The sequence below is a fragment of the Hyperoodon ampullatus genome (assembly GCF_949752795.1).
Source record: "Hyperoodon ampullatus genome assembly, chromosome: 4".
Lineage (NCBI taxonomy): Eukaryota > Metazoa > Chordata > Mammalia > Artiodactyla > Ziphiidae > Hyperoodon > Hyperoodon ampullatus.
Genome location: NC_136917.1, coordinates 36,694,963 through 36,718,042, shown reverse-complemented (window position 1 = coordinate 36,718,042; position 23,080 = coordinate 36,694,963). Strand labels below are relative to the sequence as shown.

Genomic DNA, 23,080 nt, shown 5'->3' with positions numbered 1-23,080 from the left:
GAGGAAAGCACGTGGGGGGATGCTACTAAGATGGGATTCCCACCCCGGCTGCAGGAAGAGCGGGGGCTGGTGGAGGAGAGGAAGGATGGGACCTCCAGACCGTTCTTGGCAAGGTGGTGCTGTAGACCTGTATTCTTCGTTCCATCTTCAAAGACGAAGCTGCTGGCTTGGAGGGTGGAAGGAAGCAGGCTCTGGGGCGGGCCTGCATTTGAAGTCGATGCTGGAACAGGGCTGGCAGGAACTAAGGCTGGCCAGCCTGTGAGCTCGGGCTGCTCAGACCTTCAGTGCTCACCATTCCATCCGGTCATTCTCCCCCCTCTCTCGCCAGCAGACGCAGAGATGCAGATCTTTGTGAAGACCTTGACGGGCAAGACCATCACTCTAGAGGTCGAGCCCAGTGACACCATTGAGAATGTCAAAGCTAAAATCCAAGACAAGGAGGGTGAGTTGGGTTGGGGCTGTGTGCTCCGCAAAATGGGGTCCCTTCAGCCCTGGGGATCTGCTGTCCTGTGTGGAATGGGTGCTTTGGACAGATCTCAGCCATGCCAGTGCTTCCCCTGTGTGATCTTGGGAAGGCAGCTTGTCCTCTCTACCTCATTTTCCCTTTTGACAGTTTGGGGGTGATCCTGGCACAGCCCTGTGGAGGGAGGGGAGATCTGCCGGTAGTATTCTTGCCAGAGCTTTAGTAACTGAAGTGCTTTCTTCTTAGGCATTCCACCTGACCAGCAGCGTCTGATTTTCGCGGGCAAACAGCTGGAGGATGGCCGCACTCTGTCAGACTATAATATCCAGAAAGGTACGGGGGTGGGGTGGCTAGACAATACCTCAGTGAGGCCTAGGACCCAGGATGGGGCCCTGACAGCCTCTTCAGCACTTGGAGGGGGCTGTAGAGGAGGACTGTTCTTAAGGTGAGGATCACATAGGGCTAGGGAGTATTGCTTTGTAAGGTACTGTTTCCATCGCTGGAAAGCATCTCAAGATCTCCACCAGGATTTCCAAATGGCGATGGTTTCTCATGTTCTTAATCACTTTTTTTCTTTAATTCTTGTGTTTGTGTTTCTCAATGTGATAACTAAAGAAAATCGGCACCACTTTTTGCAGCAAAAGATTTAAATGTCTTACCTAGGAAAATAAAAGGTCGTCCTCGCACCACTTAGAAATTGCCTTGCCTTTGGGGAAACCCAGGTGGACACCACTGTTGATGTATATTTATATTAGTCTCAGACTCCCTGAGGACTGGTGGGAAATGACAAGGTGGAGGTTCTGTGGGGTGGGCTGGGCTGGTGTGTCCATCTATACATAGAACGCCCAACGGATTCCGATGTGTCCCTGCCACACGTGAGAAGCTCTGGTCTGCAGGGCACTGGAGGCTGCCCTGCACCTGTGGGACTGAGGTGGTGAGCCTAGGCTCAGTCACTGTCTCTCTGTGCCCTTCGTTTCCTATAGAGTCCACCCTGCACTTGGTGCTTCGTCTGCGAGGTGGCATCATTGAGCCTTCCCTTCGCCAGCTCGCTCAGAAATACAACTGCGACAAGATGATCTGCCGCAAGTGTGTACTCTTCAGATTGGGGGTGTGGGCTGGCCCTGGTGGGGGTCGGGATGTGCCCTCACCACTCGCTCGTGTCCTCGCACAGGTGTTACGCTCGCCTGCACCCCCGTGCTGTCAACTGCCGCAAGAAGAAGTGCGGCCACACCAACAACCTGCGCCCCAAGAAGAAGGTCAAATAAGGTCCCTCCACCGGCTTCTTCTTTGCCCGCAGGGTGGCCTCCTGCCTAAGCCCCATGGCCCTGGGGCCTCAGTAAAGTTTCCCTTTCGTTGACTGAAGCAGTAACTGGTGTCCACGTGGTTGGTCTGTCCAATGGGGAGGTGGCTGAGGTGCGGGCATCTCCCTTAGGGACTTCCTGTCACTGAGTTCTTCATAGCTCTTGGGGGTCCTCTGTCCTGGGTTCCAGTTGTCTGACCTGTAAAGTGGGCCATGGTCTCTGCCCTTCATGTCTAAAGTTGTCATAACCACAGCACAGGCAAGTCTCACTCCTGGCCCTCTGCCACATAGCCTAGTGAGCCCACCCATCTGGATTTTGTCATCTGTAATATGGGAATAAAGACCTCAGCCTAGGGACTGGTGGGACCTGGTCAGGCACATTAACAACCCTCACATCTGGGGCCTGGAGGTGTTCAGGTGTAGGTGGATGGCGGGGTAGGAAGGAACACCCCACCTAGTGTAAAATACCTGTTCTCAATTTTGACTGACCTTTAGGAGCTCCTGGGTCCCATCCAAGACTGATGTCTGTCAGGTGAGGGCTTGTAGTGCCCTGACAAGGCCATGCTTCTATTTGTCTTGGGGTGATTGGGGCTTCCTGTAGGTGACAACCCAGGCCTAGACAGTGATGCCTGAGAACAGCTGAGACCTGGAGTGCCAGCTAAAGGCTGTCACTTCAGGCCTCAGTTGGGTTTCATTTTTGTCAGTTCCCCCTCCTCCCTAAGGCCAGGCCACCACCATCTTTCTGGTTTACCCTGTGTCCACTCCTGGAGGAGGAAGCTTTCTGAAGCTCAAACTAGGCAGTGTACGTCCAGCTCCCAGGCTTTCTCTGTACTTAATAGGAACCCTCCCACCCCCCACCCCTGACCTCAGCCCTGCACCAGACTCCCACCTCAGGGCCTTTTGCACAGCCCCCCCCCCCTTCAGAGCAGTTCACACAGAACCTGTGGGTGCCAGTGACTTGAATTCTCCAGTGTCAGAACCTGCGTTCAAATCTCACTCTTGTCACAACCTTGTGGCATTAGATGATGGCTATCACTTCTTGGATTCAATTTTCTTTATCTTGGGATGGGATGTGAGGAAGTGAAGTCGGGTTTTGACATAGCTGCATAGAAACAAGCTGAAGGACAGCCTTGCTGTATACAGAGCCGTACATTTAAGGTCGAAAACGTTAAGGCAGGCGCCGGTCGGGAACAAGCGCAGGGTTGCGGGTGGGCGGAGGGTGTCAGGCCCCCAGTCTTCGCTCCCCATTCTTCCCCCGGGGTCTCCAGGTTAGCTGGCCGCCACAAGCTGGCTCCAGAGGCCTCCGGGCCTGCAGGGGGCGCCAGGCGCAGCGGAGCAACCTGCTCCCGGGTGGGACCAGAGCTGCGCAGTCATGATCATCACTGAGGCTGCGGCGGAGTCCGCTGTTCCCGCGGTGCCCGGTGATGTGGAAGCCACTGGAGCCCCGGAGCGCGAGCAGCTGGTGTGGCCCTGGGTGAGCTCGAGCCCGAGCGGGGACAGGCGCGGGGCTGGCGGTGCAGGCACGGGGGCGCCGGCTTCATACCCTAGCCGTGCCCCTCGCCCCGTAGAAAGATGCCGCGATACGGGCGCTGGTGCAGCGCATCCACCAGTTGCAGGCTGAGCGCGCGCAGGCCTTCCGCCGGCTGGATGAGTAAGTGAGGGCGTAGGGGAGGGGTCAGCCCCCCAGCCCGCTCCGGGGATGGGCGTGCCTTGGGGGAGGAACTGGGTCCCCACGGGGCCGCGGTGTCAGAGGTGGGGTGGGATTTGCGGGGAGACCAGGTCGCTCCCTTCCGCGTGCGCAGGGGTGGGCCCGTCTTGGGTTACCCTGCGGGAGTCAGAACGTCCTCCACACTCTGGGGTTTAGGGAACACTTGGAGGGCTTTCAGGTGGTCGATGCGGGTGCAGGGCCTGAGAGCCGGGGCCGTAGCCTCAGGATCCCCGCCTGCCGCAGAGGCCACCGACAGTACCTGAGCAGCGGCCCGCCCTACGACTTTCCGCGCTACCGGAGCACAGTACACGAGGTGACCCAGGCCTTCGCCGCCGCCTCGCGGGAGGTGCTGGCGGTGGAGGCCGAGCTAGCCGGACCCCGAGCGCAGCCGCTGCTTGCGAGCCACGTGCGCAGGCTGCAGCAGCTGGAGGAGACGCGCCTGGCCACGGTGAGGTCCCGCCCCCCGGCCATGTATCCCCCTACTCCACGGCTTGTCTCTCGGGCCTTGGCCCACTGTGCACCCCTTGGGGGAGGGGCCAGATTCCGTCCCCTTGAACCCCGCCCCTGGCGCCCCAGCACCCCCTCTTCCTGCCCCACCTCAGTCATCCACTAAGAGTTCACTCGAGAGTCTCAGGGTTAACCCCCTCCTGTCCGCCCCCACTTTTCACCCAGATCTTTAGTCCCAGGACACGCCCACTCTATCCCAGACCCCGCCCCTACAATGCTCCTACCCGCCCTGGCTTGTCCCAATGCCCCAGGCCAGGTACTCAACCCCCGGCTGATTGGGGGCCTTGGATTTCCAGGCCAGGTCCCCTCCCGGGTACACCCTCGATCCCAGCCTAGGTTCTGGGCCTGTTCCTCCCGCTAGGGATCCAAGGCCCAGCCTACTCTGCCTCTACAGGCAGTCCTGACCAAGATACGCTACCATTCCCAGGTCAGCTCCACGCGAAGCCACGCCCACATCACACTCTACGCTGGGATTCCCAGGCCACGCTGCTGTAGAGACCCAATCCCAGTCTAGGTTTTTGGCCTACTTCCACCCTGGGATTGTAACTCCCTGGCTGGTCCCTGAGACTCCGCCTACTTCACAACCCTCACAACCCACCCACCCCCGCCCCCGCCCACCTATCCCTGGCTGTGATTTCACCACTGTTCCCCTTCCCCGCCTACGTGAGGCCATGCCCATGTTGCGCTCTGCACTGATTCTAGGGCCCGCCCACTCGGCCCCTCTCCTCAGGAGCCCCCCTAAACCTAATCCTAGATTCCTCCTGCGCTAAGTACCGACCCTTGAGACTCCTGCCTGCTGTGGCCCCACCCTTGCGCTGCCTTTCCTGGTGCTTCAGTGTCTCTTCCTCCCTACTATGTGGGAGGGCAGGGGGTGGCCTCTGCCAGTTGTGACATCCTCCTTGCTGCCTATTCCCCAACCAGGTGGCCCTGCTGCAGCTGATGGGGACACCAGAGCTGACTGGGCAGGACAACCTGCAGATGCACCGGCTGAAGATGAAGTGAGCACCACCTCCCAGTGGGCTGACCATGCTAGATTTGCACATGCACCCTTGGGCACCCACCCCCAGCCAGGTGCGCCCCAGGGCTGGCAAGGGCAGATCTGCACACGACCCTTAGGGTGTGCATGCCAGAGTACTCACTTGGTGACTCCTAGATGTACTACACACTCCCCCAGCACACAGGCTGTGCAGTCTCACACCAGACTCGCTGTGCATTCCCAGGACACAGCTGTGCACCTCATACACACCAATCCTGCTCACATGGCTCGACTCCGAGCTTGGACATGGTCGCCCAGGCCCCACCAGGCACACGCCTGCACACTCCTGCCTTTGGCCCCCCAAGCGCACAAATGTGCACACCCACTAGACATGTGCCACCGTCACCCTGCACACCTTCCTGATGGCACACACCCACCCAAGATGGCCTTTTCTCTTGCCACTCGGGACCCGTGGGACCACCCATCCTCCCAGGCACCTAAATGGTCCTTCTGGCTGCTAGTGCTGCCTGGAGGTTTGGCGGCAGGCAGGAGAGCCCGGGGCTGGCTACAGCCCCTTCGGAGCTGCGCAGCGGCGGCTGATTTGCCCCATCTGGGTTTTATTTATAGTTCCCATCCACTCTTGTAGGGTAATTAAAACCATGGAAGCAATCAGCGATGTTCTCCAGGATCTCAGGTTTGATGCAGAATCTGCCGAGTGATGGTGGCTCCCCAGGGACAAGCCAAAGGAGATGGGAAATGGGGCATGCAGCGCTCTGCCCTGACTGCCAGCTGGCTGGGGTCATGCCCCACTGGACCACTGACCCTCTTCAAGTTCGCCTCACCTCTCATAATAAAGAACCTAAAGAACCTTTCGTCTGCAGCTGCTCCACTGTCTCTGTGCTGGGGTGGGATCCCACAAAGCCAGGGATGGCAGGTGCAAGATTCCCCCACTCCATGAGTGTAAAAACCCTGGTGTTTTGAATCACACTCTCCAAGGAGTTTGGAACCAGATATTTCAGATCATGGAGAGAGTCAGAAATTCTGGGAGGTCAAGATTCCCATCCCAACGGGTCATCAGGATTCCTCATCAGTCCCCACCCTAGGCCACTCTAGCCCCAAACTCACCTTCACAATCAGGGCACCTAAATAGTTTGTTTATTTAAAAAGACTCTTTGGAGTGGTCCTGGGTAGGGGGGAGTAATGACCCTTTTTCACCCGCAGCCCTGGCAGGCGTTCTGGGAAGCTCAGCCCCCCTCACACACATTCCCCCCACTGGGGTGCACCTCACGTGGAGGCCAGAGCTGTTGTGGCCCTCGGAGCTCAGAGTGCTCGCCCCAGCTGCTGCCGAGAGGGCTGGGGCACCCTGAGGTGAGGGTACAGAGGTGGCCCCCAGTCTGGGGTCCATGCAGCAGGGAGGGCAGCCCCAGCCTCTAGAGCTTATCTGGCAGGACCTGCAGGCAGAGGGGAAGCCAGGCTTAGCAAGGAGCCTGGGAGGGGCCAGGACCACAGAGCAAATGAGGAGGCCCCAGTTCAGGTCCTGGTCCCACCACTTTCAGCTGGGTGACCTTGGGTAGGCTATTGCCCCTCTCTAGGCACCGGTTTCCCCATCTGAAAAGTAATATCTATCCCATGGAGTGTCCTGCAGGTAATGTGCTTGGCACAGGGCCGGTATGCAGTAGGCGCTCATATAATGCTACCGGGTGGCTATGTGCATTCATCCCTGAGGATGACATTCCCCTCTGGACATTTTAAAGGGATCTGGACGCTCTTACTAGACTAAGGGCTACAGGGGCAGGCACACAGTAGGTGTTAACGTAAATGCTGATAAGAGATGGAGGAAGGGATTGCACCTCAGTAACTAGGGCTGAGGGTGGAGGGCCCGTGGCCTACGGCCACCAGTAGGGTCCCTTGTCTCCCTGCCTGTCTACCCACCTGGGCCCCCCTTACCTCTCGCCGCGCCCCGTCTGCCCGAGGACAGGATCCCCTCGTCCTGTGCTTGGAAGGAAGGAGGCAGTGTCTGAGGGCTGAGGACCTACCTCCCCAGCCCGTTTACCCCCCTGGCCCCACCCCTCCACCTCTCGCCCGGGCGTCCCTCCTTCCTACCTGGTTGCGGGTCTTATGTGACTTCTGCATCCAGGCTCGCCACTGGTCATAGAGGCGGAAGCTGAGGTTCGAGCAGTACGCGTGCTTCTTGAGCCAGCCCAGAAACTGCTTGAGCTCGCGCCTCACCGGCCCCGAGCTCGGCTCGCCGCCCCGCGGCTCGCACGTCCCGCCGCCCGGGCCCGGGCGCTCTAATAGGGGCGGAGAGGCAGCGTCAGAGCGCGCCCGGCAGAGGGCGCGCGCGGGCAGGAGAAGGATGTTCCCTTAGGGCACCTCCCTCCCTGTTTCTACGGGACCCGGTCCTCCCCACGGCCCAGCCCAGCACTGCAGCCCAGCTGCGCCCCCAAGGAGATAGGGGGCAGGGGAAGGAAGGGGCTCCTCCTCCACATCCCCTCTAGGAACCCGATTCCCGTGGCCTGAGCCAGGTGTGAGTGGAAGGGGGCGGGGGGAGGAGAGAGGCCAGGGCCAAAGGGATGAGAAGCAGACAGAGCAGGGGGCAGAGGAAGGAAGAGAGAGACGCTGATGAGAAAGAGCTGGAGAGAGAGAGACAGAGACTGAGCGATGGAGGCAAGGAGAGACAGATAGAGGGAGAGCGAAAGCAATGAGAGACAGCCAAGGAGATGCAGAGGGTCGAGAGATGGAGAGCCAGAGCTGGGAGGGACAGAGACACTGGGGGTGTAGGGACGCAGAAACCAAGAAAGGCAGAAAGATAGAAACAGGGAGAGAGAGTGAGTGACAGAGAGATGAAGGGAGACAGAGAATTCGAGGTGGCTCTGAGGGGGAGGGGCAAGCCCCCAGGACAGGCCTGAGAGTACAGCCCGTTGGATGGGGAGTGGGCCAGGAGGGCCAGGTGGGAGGCCGGCCTGTCGGTCCAGTCACTGGCCGCAGCCAGCCCTGAGCAGGCCGGCGGATAAGGACATCGGCCTCACATCATAAATAACGCTGGGGACCCGCTGACAGGCCCTGGCACAGCCCCGGCCCCCACCGCCCCTGCCGGCTTCCCCTGGCCTCCCCAGCCTCCCCAGCGGACACAGCCGCCTGCTGGCTCACGTGCAAGAATCACAGGTGCTGGGCACGAGCAGGGGCCAAGGCTCAGGCCCCTCCCAGCTGTGCTAGTTCCCGCCCACCGCCGAACCACCGCCGAACCTGGAGGGGCCCCGGACGGGGGCTGGGGGACTGGCTGGAGCCCTGCTCTGCCACTCCCTGACTCTGGGATCCTCACTGGGCCTTAGTTTCCCCATCATCCCAGGAGCATGAGCCAGGATTTCAAGGGAACTGAGTTCAGATCCCTGTGTGACCTTGGGGCCTTGGTGTCCTCATCTCAGAAAAGGGGCCCTCCCTTAGGTGAAACCACTGGGGGAGCAGGGGATGGGAGTCTCAGTAACTATTACTTGCAAACGCTTGAGTGGCACCCACCATGAGAGCACTTTCCATGGGTTATCTCTCATCTAACCCTCACAATAGCCTGAGGCAGGCATGATTATCATCCCCACTTTCCAGATAGGGAAGCTGAGGCCGGACGAACCAAATAAGATTTCATACCATTTCACAAAGGAGAGAAGGGAGGTCCATGGGCTTAGATAAACCCCCGACCACAAAGGGAATCAGACCCAGCCCCTGATCATGCCATCCCGCTACCTTTAACAGAAGGGGAAATCAAAGCCGGTCATAGGGAGAGTTGGCAGCCCATCGTCTTAGAAGCAGGGGTCTCAAACTCACTTGCCCTTAGGGGCTGGGGAAGGGGTACATGCGGGTGAAACAGGCCAGGTGGGGATGGTGCAACTGAAAGAGTAAGGGCCCTGACTTAAGGGACAGCCTCTGCTGATGGGGGCTGTGGAGTAACTCTGGTTGTGTCCTATTACATTTTCTAGACAATTTTTCTAGGGAATCTAGGATATTTGTGTTCAAACTTATTGTTTTTAAAAGTCTGCCAGTAGGTCAAACTTTTTTTTCCAAATGACAGGCCAAGAAAATAGATCCAAGGGCCACAATTGGCCCCCGGGGCCAAGAGTTTGAGACCTCTGCTCTCTTGAAGGGAACAAGGAAACAGAGGCCCCAGACTGGTTTGGGGCTGGCCCCACGACCACCCAGCCCTGTTGGGGTGCTCACCACTTCGGGGGGTGGAGGCAGCCGTGGGGTGGCTCCATTCGCTCCATATCCCTGCCTTCTTGGAGCCATAGATGCCAAAGGGGTTGCAGCGCACTTGCACAAAGTAGACGGTGCCTGGCTTAAGGCCCGCCAGGCGGCAGGAGGTCTGGTTGCTTACATCGTCCACCACCTGGGCAGAAAGGGCAGGGTCAGAGGTCATCCACCACCTGGGTGGCAAGGGAAGGGTCAGAGGCGGGGGCAGCTTGGGGTGGGGAGGGGGGAGAGGAGGAGGGAGGAGCGGAACTGGGGGGTGGGTGCGGGCACCTTCCAATCCACGCTGTCCTCCACTCGGTAGCGGATCTGGTACTTGGCTTGGAAGAGGAAGTCCTTGAGGGCAGGCGGTGAAACCCAGCGCACGCTCAGCTGGTCCTCCAGGCCCCCTACGCGGCTCACGTGCACTTCTGGCGGGGGGTCGGTGGTCACTAGGGGGGTGGGGCGGGGCTTAGTCACCGGGCTCTCTTTGGACCTGGCTGGCCTCTGTCTGGGTCCAAATACCAGGGAACGTGGCTTAGATGGCACCTGCCTCCGTTCTCCCCTCTCCCCCCTTCAGGACGGGTGGATTACATTAGATAATATTCAGGAAACACTCAGCACCTAGAAGCACTCAATTAATGTTAGCTGTTATCACCATTATTATCTGTGACAGGAGAAACATAATCCTACCTTCAGGGAACTATGTAAAAAGCAGACACTGCCTGGATGATGATATTATTTTTTTTGAGGGGGGGTGGGTGCGCGGGCCTCTCACTGTTGTGGCCTCTCCCGGTGCGGAGCACAGGCTCCGGACGCGCAGGCTCAGCGGCCATGGCTCACGGGCCCAGCCGCTCCGCGGCCTGTGGGATCCTCCCGGACCGGGGCACGAACCCGCGTCCCCTGCATCGGCAGGCGGACTCCCAACCACCGCGCCACCAGGGAAGCCCGATATTATTATTATTATGCCCAGGAGACCAGGGAGCCCTCGGGCTGCCAGACTCCTGGGAAGTTCCCCCAACCCCCCCACTGCCCACCTCCTGCTCTTTCCAACTTCACAAAGGTCCTCAACGTGACGGCTTTGCTCGGTGCAAAGGGACAACTGAGGCTTAGAACGTGCCCACTGCAGTTTCAGGACTTAAGGAAGCAGAGTGGGAAGCAGGAGGAGGGAGTCACTGCAACACTTCTGAGGAACCTTCTGGGAGCCCTTTGGGCAGCAGGGAGGGCGGGCCTCTTCCCCTGAGGCCTTGGTGAGGGGCCGAAAGGGTTAAGGCACAGGCCTGCTTGGGGCTGAGAAACACCCTAATTAGATTAGGCCCAATTCTGCTCGCAGATCATCCATTTCCTGCCTCCCGCCTGCACGCCCCCCCCCCAGCTACAGGCTGCTGCTTCCTGGGGCGCCTCCAGACCTGGGCGCCCCCCCTCCCAGCTCCCCGGGGGGCCCCCCTCAGCACACCTGGGCTGCCGAGGGGGAGGCAGCCAGGCCAGGTGTTCTCCACAGAGTAGGGGTATCCTGGCTGCTTCAGGGGGCTGGAGACGGACGGGTGGATGCCTAGCTTCTCCCCATCCCAACCAGCAGCGCAGACCTCAGCTGAGCTGCAGCTTGGCTGGGCTGGTGGGGGCCGAGGGGGAGGGGGTGGATCCCAGGTGGGCCAGGCTGGCTTTGGCGGGGGGGCAGGGCTCACCCACATCCAGGATGTCCAGTGTCAGCACATCAGAGCGGGCCGAGCCCAGCCTGTTGGTGGCCTCCACCCAGATCTCATAGGGTGTGAAGAGAGCCAGGTCCTTGGGGATGTGGCAAGAGTGAGGTCCGACCGTGTGGTATTCCTCACATGTGTTGTCCTGCCCATACCACCTGCAGGGGCAGGAGGGGAGGAGGACATGTGAGGGTCCCTTTGGGCCCCCAAACCTCCCCCCAGCAGCCCCGGAGTGCAGAAAGGACACCAGCACTCCGAGAGGGAAGGCTTGGCCAAGGCCACACAGCCAGACTGGAACACATGTCACCCGAGGGCCACCACCAACCTCAGCTTGTACTTGAGGGAGTAGTTGGTGTGGAGGAAGGTTTCCCCGTGGGCCCCCGGCGTCCAGCGGCATGTCAGGTCCTTCATGTTCTTGGACCAGCAGCTGATGTTGAAGGGTTTCTCTGGGGGCACTGGGGAAGGGGGGTGCAGGGGCTGAGGGTCTGGACTGGCCGTGGACAGGTGGAAGGGGGAGTTGCTGGCTGCCAGCTGGGGCCCCCATCTTGGAGCGGAAGGAGGATGGACAGAGCAGATGTTGGCAGGACCACCTGCATAGCTCTCTTGAGGATGGTCTTGTGGGGGGGTGGTCTCCAGGCTCTCATTCCCACCCTAGCGGCCTGTACCTCTCAACTTATGCCAGTATACCCATTGTTCAGCCCCAGACCAGAGGGCCCATGATTCATGCCCCTCTCCAGAGGGAGATGTTGCCCCCAAGAGCTACCCCTAGGTGTCCTGGGGGCCCACTTACGGCCAACATAGAGGCAGGAGCCGGCTAGGATGCTGCCGTCACGGGCGTGGCACACGAGGTTGTCCCCCGACTGCTGCCTGGATCCGTTGAGGTTGGCCAGGGCAAGGGCTAGAGTGGAGGCGTTGAGCATTCGGGACAGCTCAGGGGGCAGGCGGTGCCCGTTGAGGGTCCAGTAGAGGCCCTCGGCGGTGGCCCCTGGTGGGTCCCCGTGCACTGAGCACGTGGCCTGCAGGGAGGAGCCGATGAGGAGCGTGGGGTCCTGGGGACTGATCACAGCCGTGTCTGGGGTCAGAGAGGAGCACCCGTCAGGCCTGGGATGGAGCTGCCCTGAGCATCCCCCACCATCCTAGGTCCTCCAAGATTCACGGTAGTCCTGCAAAGGAGCTTTATATGATTGTCCCCATTTTACAGAGAAGGAAACTGAGGCTCTATTAGGTCAAGTGACAAACCCAAGGTTGGTGGCAAAGCCAAGATTCAGCCCCAGGACTGCCTGATTCCACAACTCAGGTCCTCCCAAACCACTTCCTCACTGACTTGTTCAGGGCTTTCTGAGTGGTTACAAACCTCACTCAGATCCAAGTACCTCTTGCTTTGCACATACTTCTGACAACCACTACACTCTGCTTTTTTTTTTTTCATTTTATTTTTGACAATTAGAAGTAACAGACTGTGTGTTCTTTCTCTTCTACCCCCAGAACCTCACACATGTGTCTCTGTGGGGAGGAAGGCACTTCTAAAAAGGGGTGCCCTGACCCCTACTAGAATCCTGCTCATTTTATGGATGAAAAAAAACAAGGCTCTGAGAGATCGAGTCCTTTGCCTAAGGTCACCAAATAGAAGAAGGGCACACTATTTAAACCTATATTTGTCAGTCTCTGCGCTGCCACTGGAACTGAGAGTGACTGTGGCAAGCTCTAGGCTCCCCACCCCCATCCAAAGGGACTTGCCGTCATCCTGCTTTCCCTCGATTCAGTTTTCCTAATCTGCAAAATGGGAACAAGAAAACTCACGGTCCTCAGGGCCATTGGGAAGATCAGATGGAAAGTGACTTCCTAAACTGGGTTGTGTGTGAATTGGGTGCTGGGCACAGGGGCCTCTGGGATGCCGTGGTTGATGCCTTTCCTCCTGCCTTCCACAGGAGAAGCCTTCTAGTCCAAAGATTAGAACTTAAGAGAGACCTGTTTTTATCCAAGGGGAAACCAAGGCGCAGAAGAGGGGATGGGGATGCACAGTTCAAGCCCCTGATGCCCCTCTGAGTCTCAGTCTACCCACCTGGGAAGTGGGCATCATGGTATCAGCCACATGAGATTGTTTGAGAAGAGTGAAAATATTGTCTTAAGGACAACCCTGTGGGATCTTTAAGCCAGGCTGAGCTGTGTTCGAATGCCCCCAGCTCACTCTGGAGGTTAAGCCAGTTCTTTTACTTCTCTGAGACTTTGGGAAGGGGCCTCTCCCTCCACCAAGAGTGGTAATGAGGACTCATTCACTCATTTGTTCATTCATTCATTCAAGGAGCACCTACAGTGTGCCAGGACCTGAGGGCACAATGGTGACCAAGATACCCCAAATTCATGCCCCTTTGGGCCTTGAATCCAAGGGAGCAGTAGGAAAAAGAACAAATAAATGTCTAGGAGAACAAGTAAGGGAGAAAATAAAGCACAAATCAGTGGTGGCAGCTAAATGGCCCAAGAGGCCTGTCTGGGGAGGTGGCATTTGAGCTGAGATGTGAATAAAGTGAAAGAAGTAGCCATGAAAATATACAGAAGAGAGTGTCCAGGCAGTGGGAGCGGCAAGTGCAAAGATACTGGGGGGCAGGGGTGGTAGGAAATGAGGTCTGGGAGGTTAGCAGGGGGCCAGACCTGCAGGGAGGAGTTATTCCAGGGTTCTGAGCAAGGGAGGGATTTATATTTTAAAAGGATCACTAGGCAGCTGAAGAAGGGACTGCAGGGGGGCAGAGAGGCAGGGGCAGCCCAGCTTCCCTGGCAGCCAAGGACAGGGTGATCCTGGTTCCCCTGGGAGGCCCCTAAATGCCAGCGGCTGCCCTGTGCTGGCTCTCACTGCCCCAAATGGGCGAGATGGGGTGGACACAGTTCCTGGGGCCAGCCCTGACGATTTTCCGGGGCAAACTTGGCTTGAGGGCCATGTCTTGCTGGAGCCTGGGATCGCAGTTGCGTTTGGGGCTTGGCCCAGGGCTCGCCGGAGGTCTCAGCGTCCGTGCGAAGGAGCCGGCTGTGCCGGCCAGAGCCGAGGAGGCGGGGGCGGCTTGGGGGCGGGGGGCCAGGGGGCCGCCCCGGAGGTCCCAGGCAGCCAGCCGCCCGCTAATTCGGAATTCCTTCAGCATGAACTCGGGCGTGCCAGCGTCTCTGCCCCGGCCCACCCACCGCTTCCTGCCTGGGCTCCCCCAGCAGGGTGGGAGGCATGGCCAGGCCTGCCCGGACCCCAGGCCCATTCTCAAACCTCCAGGGGTGGGTCACGGCCCTCCTGTCCCCCACTCACCCCCACGGCCAGGCCAGGAAGGGGGCTCTCAGGGGGGTCCTGGCTGGCTGTGGCACTGCCCCTCTGCCACACCAGCCTGGCCTGGGCTGGTGTGGCCTGCCTGCCAGCAGCTGCAGCTGCCCTCCCAGGGCTGGGCGGGGGACAGGGCAAGAGGGCAAGGCCAGGCGGGCCTGGACAGGCCAGTCCCCCAACCCAAGCTCCAGCAGGAAATGTCACAGGGAGGACTTCTCCTCCTGGGACGTGGGTGCCCATCTTGGCTGGGGCACCTGGGCAATTGGTTTCCCCTCCCCTGTTCTCAGTTTCCTCCTCCGTAAAATGGGAGGAAAATACGTTCTACCTGCTGGGGAGATGAATGAGATGAGCTCACCATGTCCAGAGGGCCCAGCACACTGCAGTGCCTAGGAACTGTTGGGATTAGGGCCCCTCCCAGCTCTGGGGTCCTGGCTGGCTGGTGCGCTCCCTCCAGGCCTCCCCAAACAATGGGCCAAGGCATTTGGGACCAGGATGCACACATTCCAGCCCAGGCAAAGCAGCTGGGGACAGCTCACTGAGGTTGGGAGGGCCCTTGGCCTGGTTTTGGGGGCTTCCTAGAAGGCTCCCTTAAGCAGATCCCTAGGCTAGGCTTTTGGACAGCCCCCCTCCCCTGCTCCCTGCCTCCCCGCCTTTCCCTCAGAGCTGGGGCCTTTAAAAGTTTTTTCTCTCCCCCTTCCCAATCTGGAGCCACTGCCGTTATTAAAAAGGAACACCATGTGTTTTAAAAGGGAAAAGTGTGAGACTCTCTGCAAGCAAGGCAGGAGGGTGGCCTCTACCCGGGGTCCCCATGGGGGTCCCCATCTCCTGTCCCGCCGGTACCTGCAGACGCTTTACGACCCACCCGCCTGCTGGTCAGGTGCTAAGACACACCACACCGTAAGTAGAAACATATTGCTGAGGTGTGAGAATCTTTAATTTCTTCCCCCTTAAAGGAAAAAACACACGCACAACAATCCTTCTACCACCACCACCTTTGCCTGCTGCTCTGCTGGCTGGGAAACAAAGCCTGCCACTAAAGGTGGCATTCACAGGTGCTGCCCACTGCCTGGCAGAGCTGTCAGGAACCCCAGGAGGGCCTGGGGAAGCCCCTCACCTGCCCAAGAGCCTTGGGCATGTTAGGCTTTCAGCAAGTGCCTCCAGGACACCGGACCCTGCTCTTTCTGAAGGAGCACCGCAGGGAGCCTGCAAACAGCTCTGTGCAGTGTAGGTCCACCTCGGGTGCAGTGTTTGCCCACCCGGGTCGACTTGTGTGCCTGGATGGGGTGCGTGGAGTGACTGCAAACATCCAGGGCAGGTTGTGCCTGCGTGTGTGCCCTGGGTTGCCTCTCCCTCGAAAAGAGTGTGACCATGAATGTGTGTGTGTCAGGGATGGAATGTGTGTGTGCGCCCCGATGGTGTGCGAATGTGCATCTGGGATGCAGTGTGCGCACATCTGAGGGCGAGGGTGACGGGCCACAAGCCAGTGTGAGTCTTTGTGTGTCTCTGGGTGTGTCCCAGAGCGGGTCTGGATGTGGAGACCGTGTCCTGGCGGGGGTGTGCATTGGGTGGGGGACCGGAGAGTACCGGAGGCCAGGCGCTCCCAGCAGGGCGGGGGTCTCGGCCTGCGGGGGCTGTGGGCTCCCGGTGGCTGCTCCCCCACCAACGGCTGGGCCTGCGGTGCCCGGACTCGCTGGGTTCCGCTCCCTCTCACTCTCACCCACTCTCTCACAAAGATTTCTCTCCCTAGAGTCTCCTAGCCCGGCGCAGCGTGGCCGGGAACAGTTCTGAGCGCCGCCAGTGGCGAGGACTCCATGGACCCCCGCGCTCGGGGTCCCGCAGGGGGAGGGCGGCGGCGCCGGCCCGCGGAGAGGCGCGTCCCCGGGGACCCCGGGCCGCGCGCCAGGCGGCCAGAGCGGCCCCCTCCCGCCCCGCCTTCCTCACGGGGCTCATCCCTCCACCCGGGGGGGGCCCCGCTCAGGGCCGGCACCCAGCGCGCCTACCGCGTGCGCCGCCGCCCAAGAGCGGTGACCCGCGGTCTCCGCGTCTCCGAGTCAGCAGACGCTGTCGTGTGCGCCCACCGCGTCCTGGAGTGCAGAGGGTCCCAGGCCGCGGCCCCTCGACCCCTCTGGGCCGACTCGGGCGTCCTCCAGAGGACAGCCCAGGTAAAAAGGCCTCGGCAGCGGAAGCCGGACCCTCGGGCCAGGGGACTTCGGCGCTGTGCGCCCCACAGGTGAGGATGCCCCGAGGGCCGCGCCGGGGGCGCCTTCCTTTGTTCCCGGGCCGTCCAGGTGGCGCCCGCGCCCCCTCCCCCCGCGGCTGCCCCCGGGGCGCACGCTCTCGGCCCAGGCGGGAAGAGGGGAGCACGGCGCCGGCTACTCACCGGCTCCTGATCCCGCTTGCGGCGCCCCGAGGACGCAGAGCAGCAGTAGGGGCAGCAGCGGCGGCGGCCGCCGCGCGGATTGGGCGGCGGGGCCCGGGCGGCCGGCGGGCATGGGGCCGGCGCTGCCGGGGGCGCGCGGCGGGCGGCGGCTGCAGCGGCGGCGGCGAGGGACTCGGGGCGCAGGCGAGGCGCGGGCCAAGTAGCCCGCACGTCGCTGGGCGCGGGCGCGGAGGCCAGAGCAAGTCTGAGCAACCGAATTGACAAGGCGCTAATGCGCCGCTGGCCCCGCCCGGCCCCGCCCCCGGCCCGGCCCCCGGGGTGGGGGCGAGCGCCGGGCCCCGCACCGGCCTCCCCGCCGCCCGCCAGCCCGCGGGCACCGCGGGCCCCACCCGTCCGGCCTCCGCCCCGCCGCGCACCTCACGCGCCCTTTCCCGCGGCCCCAAACCCCCCACTCTACCCTTACCGACCTGGGACCTCCCTCTCCAACCCCGCGAGCTCCAGGCTCCCTACCCCCAATCTGGGACCTGGAGCCCCCAGTCGGGTTTCCATACCCTCGCCCACTTCTCTGCACCCTGCTCTCAGCCATGTGCCCCTTCGGCGTCCCCTGAGGCCCCCAGCCCTCGCCCGCTCCTCCCCCCCATCCTCTGTCTCGGCCCCCACCCGAACTCTGGCCCCGCCCCCCCACTGAGCGGTCCCTGAGCCCCGCCTGCTCCCATCTCCAGCCCCCCTTCCTCCCCAGGGGCCTAAAAGTCGCCCTCCCTCCCGCCCCAGGCCATCGGCGCGCGGGTCCCACCGGTTTTGGCCCAGCGCTCCCCCTCCCACTTCATCCCGCCTCTTCTGGTCCTCCAGCGCGCGAAGCCTCGGCCCCAGGCTTTGCTGGAGGGAAGACGGAGAAAAAGCTGCAAGGCACAGCGTCCCTGGACCTTACCCTGGCTCAGCTGTCCCCCTCGAGCGGGACCGAGCTGGGGTTCTTTGGGGGCATCCGGGGGCCTCAGTAGGGAGTTCCCGCGTGGGGAGGCGGGGAGAAATGGGCCCCCGTGGGAAAGGGGACGGGGGCTTGCGCGGGTCCCGTATGCGGGGCAGGACAGATTCCCAGGAAGAGAGCGGTAAGGAGGTTCCCCCCGACTCGCTGACACCCCCCCCACCGAAAAATCCGCTCAGCGGCCCGCGGGTGGGGTGCGCCACGCAGTGACTAATCGCTCGGGCGGCCGCCGCCCGCCGACTCCAGGTAACGCCGGCTGCCCCGAGCGACGCATAGTTTGTCTTCCTTTTTTTGCGTAGGGATCCTTCTCCGTGTTATTATTTTTGGCCACTGCTTGGGTTTCGGGACCCCTCCAGGCCCGGGCGCCTCACCCCCCTCCTCTTGGTCCCCACCCGATTCGGGCGCCCACGATAAAAGGGCTCCTGACCTCCAAGGCCCCGGTGGAGGGGGAGCCTGAAATGAGAGTTCCGGGGCCGCCTTCAGTCCGGCTGTTAGAGTCGCAGCCCTGCCCCCAGCCGCGTGCCCTCAGAGGGGAAGGGCTCTAACTCCCCTTTCCAGGGGTTCCCTTAGAGACCTGGACCCTCCGTCTTGGTCCCTAACCAGCCAACGGGGTAAAAGTGTCTGAGGAGAGCTCAGGAGTTCCCATCTCGTTTGCTCACGGCTGCCCTCCACCCCTGCTACTTGGGTCCCCAACTCAGACCTCAGACTGTCAGAAAAGAGGATTAAAGGATGGAGTCCGGGGTGTGCCCCTCTAGTCCCCCATTCTGGACTCTGGATGTGTTTGTGAAGGAGAGAGTAAAGCCCTGGCATACTGCACTGTCGTTTACTGGGGCACACCAGGCCTCTCTGCCTCAGTTTCCTCCTCAGCACAGTGGGTGACTCCTAGCCAGCCTAAGGGTTTCTGTGGGAAGTTGCAACGTAGCAGAAGGCTCCATGGTCTAAACACTTAGCATAGTGTCTGGCACTGGGGGCACATTCTTTTGGAGCCTCAGTTTGTCACCTCTGAAAAATGGGGCCATAGTCCCACCTGCCAGGTGGTCCAGAGAGTTAAGTGGAGGTGGCAGTTCTTGGCTGGAATTGTGTTTCCAGGATATATGCCACCCCTCCCCCACAACCTCTGTCCTGCAACGTTTGACTCCCTCCTGGAGGACTTCAGGCTTCTGGAGCAAAATCTTGATTATCTTCCTCCCCAGTCTCTGCTCCTCCCCAGTCATTCCCCAGTCTCGGGAAAAGGCTCCCCCATCCACCCAGATGCTCGGGCCAGAGACCTGGAGGTGCGCGTGACAACTATCTCCTTCGCTCATCCCCTACGTCCAGTCCATCAGCAAATCCTGTTGGCTGATTCCAAAACACATCCCCATTCTGAGATTTGGACCCCTTTCCTCCACCCCATCCGGCTCCAGGCCCCACTATCTCCGTCTGGGATGCCGCCCAGCCTCCTCTTAGGCTTCCTGGGTAAATCCTCTTGCCCTTGTATGTACAGCAGGCAGAAGGAGCTTTTAAAAGAAGCAAAGCGGGTCTTTTTTGCCCTGCCACCCTCTCCCCCCTCCTTTTCTCCTCTCTCTCCTCCTCTTTCTTTCTCTCCCTCAGTCCACTCCAGCTGCTGCACCCCCGTTTCTCCCAAACACATAGCCTTGTTTATTATCACGGGGTCTTTGTACATTTGCTTTTCCCCCTGCAGGGATGCAGTTCCCCCAAATCTTCACCCAGTTAGCACCTTCTCTTCCGTCAGGTCACAGGTCAGGTATTCTCAGAGGGGTCCCCCAACCTTCCCAGGCACCCTCCATCCCCTTCCCCCCCGCTTTTTTTTTTCTGCGGTACGCGGGTCTCTCACTGTTGTGGCCTCTCCCGGTGCGGAGCACAGGCTCTGGACGCGCAGGCTCAGCGGCCATGGCTCACAGGCCCAGCTGCTCCACGGCATGTGGGATCCTCCCGGACCGGGGCACAAACCCATGTCCCCTGCATCGGCAGGCGGACTCACAACCACTGCACCACCAGGGAAGCCCCCCTTCCCCTTTTTAAATTATCTTTGTAACACAGTTCTTCGAACATCATCTTTCTCTTGAGATATTTTCTTTAGACTGTGAGCACCCTGAGAGCCATTAGGACCCCATGCTGGGCCCAGTGAGGGCCACAGGAGAAGAGCTCAGTGAACATTTGCAAGATGAAAGGATGGAGAATTCTCAGTGCCTCAGAGTAGCAAGAAAATTCAGTCCCAGTGAATCATGCTGTCTGGGGTCCCAGACAGGCCCTGGACTTGCTGTGTGACCCAACCTGGTAGCCACCCCTCTCTGATCCTTACCTGTAGAAGGGTATGGGTTGTTCACCCAGCCCCTCCTTGGAGCATGCCCTCTGCCCTCTGGGTGACCTTTACCTCAAACCTTTGACTTTAAGGAAAGTGATATGGCCTCTAGGTGCACCCTTCCCTGCCCTTGGTTCTCCAGGTGGCTTAACCCCTTCCTCATCAGTCCCACCACCTCTTTGTGCAGGAAGGGGAAAGAGCGTTGATGGAACTTCTGGCAAATATTGACCCAAGTCCTTGAAGGTGGCTGGGAATGTACTGAGGTGGCAGATGGAGGGAGGGCCCCACATGGGGGAGGGGCTCCTCAGTCTTTGCACCTAAGGATTACCTTGGGGGAGACCCTCCGGCCCAGCTCCCTGCATAATTCCAGGGCACTGAGGGGGCCCCAGGGAGAGGCAGTGGTAACAGCCCCTTCAGGGTCCCACTGGGAGTGAGGAGGGCACAGAGCTGCCTCTCCCATGTTGAGACCCCTGAGACCCCTCAGTATGGGATTAGCTGCCTTGTGTTCCAGGCCAGTGTGCCCAGGAAGCAGGGACAGTGAAGGTCTCGCCCGGACGTGGGCTCGGGACAGCAGAACCTAGGTTCAGGACATGTGTGCAGGAGAAGGCGGGCTTTATCATTTCCACCCTGGAGGCTCACCTGGGGAGCTGGGTTGCCTGGGTCCCAAGCTTTGTGCAGTCTGTACTTTAAAAATCCAGCCCCCATAGGCATTGGAGGTGAGATCTCAGGAGTGAAGAGCTGCCTGTGTCTAGGTCAGGGCCAGTGTTTACCGGGCCTTGGAGGCCTGGGTTCCCTGCCTCTCCGCACCCTGGAGAACCTCGGACATCTGGGTTCCAGGAGGCGCCAGCTATGTTGGGGGTGACAGTTGTGCCCCTTCCCCTCCCCCCACCCACTGTCTGCAAGCCGCCGGCGCCAGGGAGCCGTGCCCGCTCTCCAGGCTGTACCCGGCTTGGGGGTGGGGGTCAACGGGGTCGTGGCGAGGGCGGCAAGGGATAAAGGGCGCTTGTCCGATGCCCGCCCTGACCTCGGCCGCCGCTTCCCGGACGCCCGGCCGGACTCTGATTCACGCCCAGGCCGGCCGCAGCGCCCTCCCCCCACCCCGGCACCGCCCCCCCCCCGCGCCTGCCGCCCCGGGGGGTAGGAAGTGGGGCGGGGGGGCGAGGGGCGGCGCCGAGTCAACTTTCCCTCTTAAGCCCCGAAGGAATGTCGGCGGATTTCCTGAAACCCGACCCCGGCCGCCCGCCGGCCCGCCTGCCCCTCACCTGGACCTGCTCCCTCGGGAACGGCAGGAGGGGCGCGGGGGCTCACCTGGGGGGCCGGGGTCAAGTTCTCCTTCCGCTCCCGCCCCAGGCGGCCTCTTGCAGCGGAAAAGGGGGTGAGTGGGAGGCAATCAAACCCTCTCACTCCTCTCCAGCGACCTAGGCCAGCGTCCCAACTCCTCCAGCCTCAGTTTCCCCTTCCGCTTTTAAAAAGGCGCGGGTATCCTTCCTTCCTGTTGTGGTTTAAGAGACGCCTCTTAAGCCCGATTCCCCTGACTCCCACCGCCTAGTCTTGGCAGGGGTCTGCCCACCTCTCTTGGCTTCCCTCGCTTGTCACCTGGGCCGACCCCCTTTGCCACCCTGATCCTCAAATTCCTCAGCTGTAAATTGGACAACGCTGCCAGTTCTTCCTTCTAGGTTGTTACAAGAAAATACTTGGGAAGTGTTTTGTTTGGAATGAATGAAGAACAGTAATTGTGGAGGGCTTCAGCGCGCTGGGCTCTGGAATTGACATGTGTGGGCTTGAATCCTGGCTCTGCGGAGGGGTCCTGGAGACTAGGTTTCCCACCTGTGAAACGGGGGACAGTATTGGTCATAACCAATGGCTGTTTCCCAAGGCGCAGGCCTGGCGCGCGGTGGGTTAGACGCGGGGTTCCCTGGCTCTCGCGCAAACCGCAGGCTGGAGGCCCTGGCCTCAGGGTCGCGCGGCAGCCTAGCCTGGGAGGGGCGGGGCGGGGGAGGGGCCGCGCGGGGATCCAGATATTCAGGGTCCGCCAGGCACAGCCGCGCCTGATTAAGCCATGTGGGGGCTGGCTGAGGCGCGGAGATGAAAGCGCGGCGGCCGGCCGGGGGAGGGGGCGTGCCAGCCATCAGCCCCCCCCCCCGCCAGTCCCCTCCTCCTCGGCCGGAACCTACGGCGCCCTCTGACACGCCGACCCCGAGTGGCTGCCACCCTGTCTGCTGAGGCAGAGGGTGGATGGAAGATGCGCAGGCGACAGACACCTGCGCGGGGCACGCCAGAGAGAGGGAGGGTGTCATTTTTGCAAGGTCTCAGGCTTAGAGGGGAGCCCCCACTCCCATGCCTGCCGGAGAGGAAGCTAGGGGGACCTCCTAACCCAAGATTCATGGGGCTACACTCTTGTCACCTTGGAGTGCGATGGAAGTCAGAAGTGTTCCTGCTTGTCCCAAGTTTTCCCACGAGAATTAGAAATTTTAGCAGCACCCCATCACCCCTATCAGCATCTCTGTGCCGCCTCCCTCTCAGCCCCAGGCCGAGGGGCCCCTAGTCTGGGGGAGCAGGGACCAGATCCCCCAGGTTTGTAGATCAGGGCTGGGTCAGAGGGAGGAGAGGCTGGGGGAGTCCTGGAGGGTCTGGGAGGGCTTCCTAAAGGAGGCAAACTGCACACACGTTACCGGATCTCTGACTTGGGTACCAAAGTAGATGATGACACAGACCTTCAGAAGGCCTTCTCTAACACAGCTCTGCGACACTCACGACCCTCCATCTCCGCTCTCTGGCTGGGTTCCAGCCACGACCACCGCCCTCCTACTTCCGTTTTCCAACAAGCTCATCCCCTCCTCAGGGCCCTCGCTGTTCCTTCGGCCTCCTCGCGTGGCCAGCTCCAACGTTGCCTATCCGGGAGGCCTTCCTTGATTCCCTGGCGAATAGATCTCTCCCCCATCCTACCACCCTATTTGTTTTCTTTTGGCCCCTAGCGATGCCTGAGATCCCTCGTGCGTGGATACTAGGGAGGTGTCATGGCACCCCCGAGATGGGACAGACGGCAGGGGCCACGATCCACCTGCCTCGCCCTGCCCGCACCCTGACGGTGCCGCAGCGCCGCTCCCCCGCCCGTTCTCCGCATCCCCCACCCGCCCTTCCCAGGCTGCCTCGCTCGGGTGACGTCAGCTAACCGGTCCCCGCCGCCGCCGCATCCTCCGCGCCTGCCAGGAGCCGGCGTCCCCCGCGCTCCTTGCGCCCGGCCTGGCC

The 23,080-nt window shown here is 60.9% G+C and overlaps 3 protein-coding genes across 5 annotated transcripts; 2 read left to right on the top strand and 1 right to left on the bottom strand.

Annotated features, from left to right (window-relative positions):
- Positions 1-331: 331 nt before the first annotated feature.
- On the top strand, positions 332-1,832 carry UBA52 (ubiquitin A-52 residue ribosomal protein fusion product 1). Its single transcript, XM_079702395.1, has 4 exons — positions 332-442; positions 710-796; positions 1,447-1,549; positions 1,635-1,832. Exons 1-4 carry the CDS (start codon positions 340-342, stop codon positions 1,726-1,728), a joined length of 387 nt encoding a protein of 128 aa, XP_079558521.1. The 5' UTR covers positions 332-339; the 3' UTR covers positions 1,729-1,832.
- Positions 1,833-2,744: 912 nt separating this feature from the next.
- On the top strand, positions 2,745-5,823 carry REX1BD (required for excision 1-B domain containing). 3 transcript variants are annotated; one of them, XR_013810854.1, is made up of 5 exons: positions 2,745-3,237; positions 3,332-3,414; positions 3,628-3,919; positions 4,900-5,049; positions 5,601-5,823. XR_013810854.1 is itself a non-coding variant. In XM_079702954.1 (5 exons), exons 1-5 carry the CDS (start codon positions 3,136-3,138, stop codon positions 5,671-5,673), a joined length of 540 nt encoding a protein of 179 aa, XP_079559080.1. In that variant the 5' UTR covers positions 2,754-3,135; the 3' UTR covers positions 5,674-5,823. The 3 variants fall into 3 exon arrangements, 2 of the variants coding, with proteins under 2 accessions (XP_079559080.1, XP_079559079.1); XM_079702954.1 differs by having other exon boundaries at positions 2,754-3,237; positions 3,715-3,919; positions 4,900-4,976; XM_079702953.1 differs by having other exon boundaries at positions 2,754-3,237; positions 4,900-4,976.
- Positions 5,824-6,274: 451 nt separating this feature from the next.
- CRLF1 (cytokine receptor like factor 1) lies at positions 6,275-16,659 on the bottom strand (the record flags this gene model as incomplete). Its single annotated transcript, XM_079701506.1, is given in 11 exon segments — positions 6,275-6,356; positions 6,358-6,405; positions 6,887-6,894; positions 6,896-6,949; positions 7,058-7,245; positions 9,164-9,332; positions 9,467-9,624; positions 10,858-11,027; positions 11,195-11,324; positions 11,660-11,941; positions 16,548-16,659. Coding segments are annotated over 11 exon segments (1,401 nt in total).
- Between the last annotated feature and the right edge of the window lie 6,421 nt (positions 16,660-23,080).

Coding starts and splice junctions, on each gene's coding strand:
- UBA52 (XM_079702395.1), top strand. CDS start 340: ATGCAGATCTTTGTGAAGACCTTGACGGGCAAGACCATCACTCTAGAG. Junction 443..709: donor TAAAATCCAAGACAAGGAGG/GTGAGTTGGGTT, acceptor CTTTCTTCTTAG/GCATTCCACCTGACCAGCAG. Junction 797..1,446: donor AGACTATAATATCCAGAAAG/GTACGGGGGTGG, acceptor CGTTTCCTATAG/AGTCCACCCTGCACTTGGTG.
- REX1BD (XM_079702953.1), top strand. CDS start 3,136: ATGATCATCACTGAGGCTGCGGCGGAGTCCGCTGTTCCCGCGGTGCCC. Junction 3,238..3,331: donor AGCAGCTGGTGTGGCCCTGG/GTGAGCTCGAGC, acceptor CTCGCCCCGTAG/AAAGATGCCGCGATACGGGC. Junction 3,415..3,627: donor GCCTTCCGCCGGCTGGATGA/GTAAGTGAGGGC, acceptor TCTGGGGTTTAG/GGAACACTTGGAGGGCTTTC.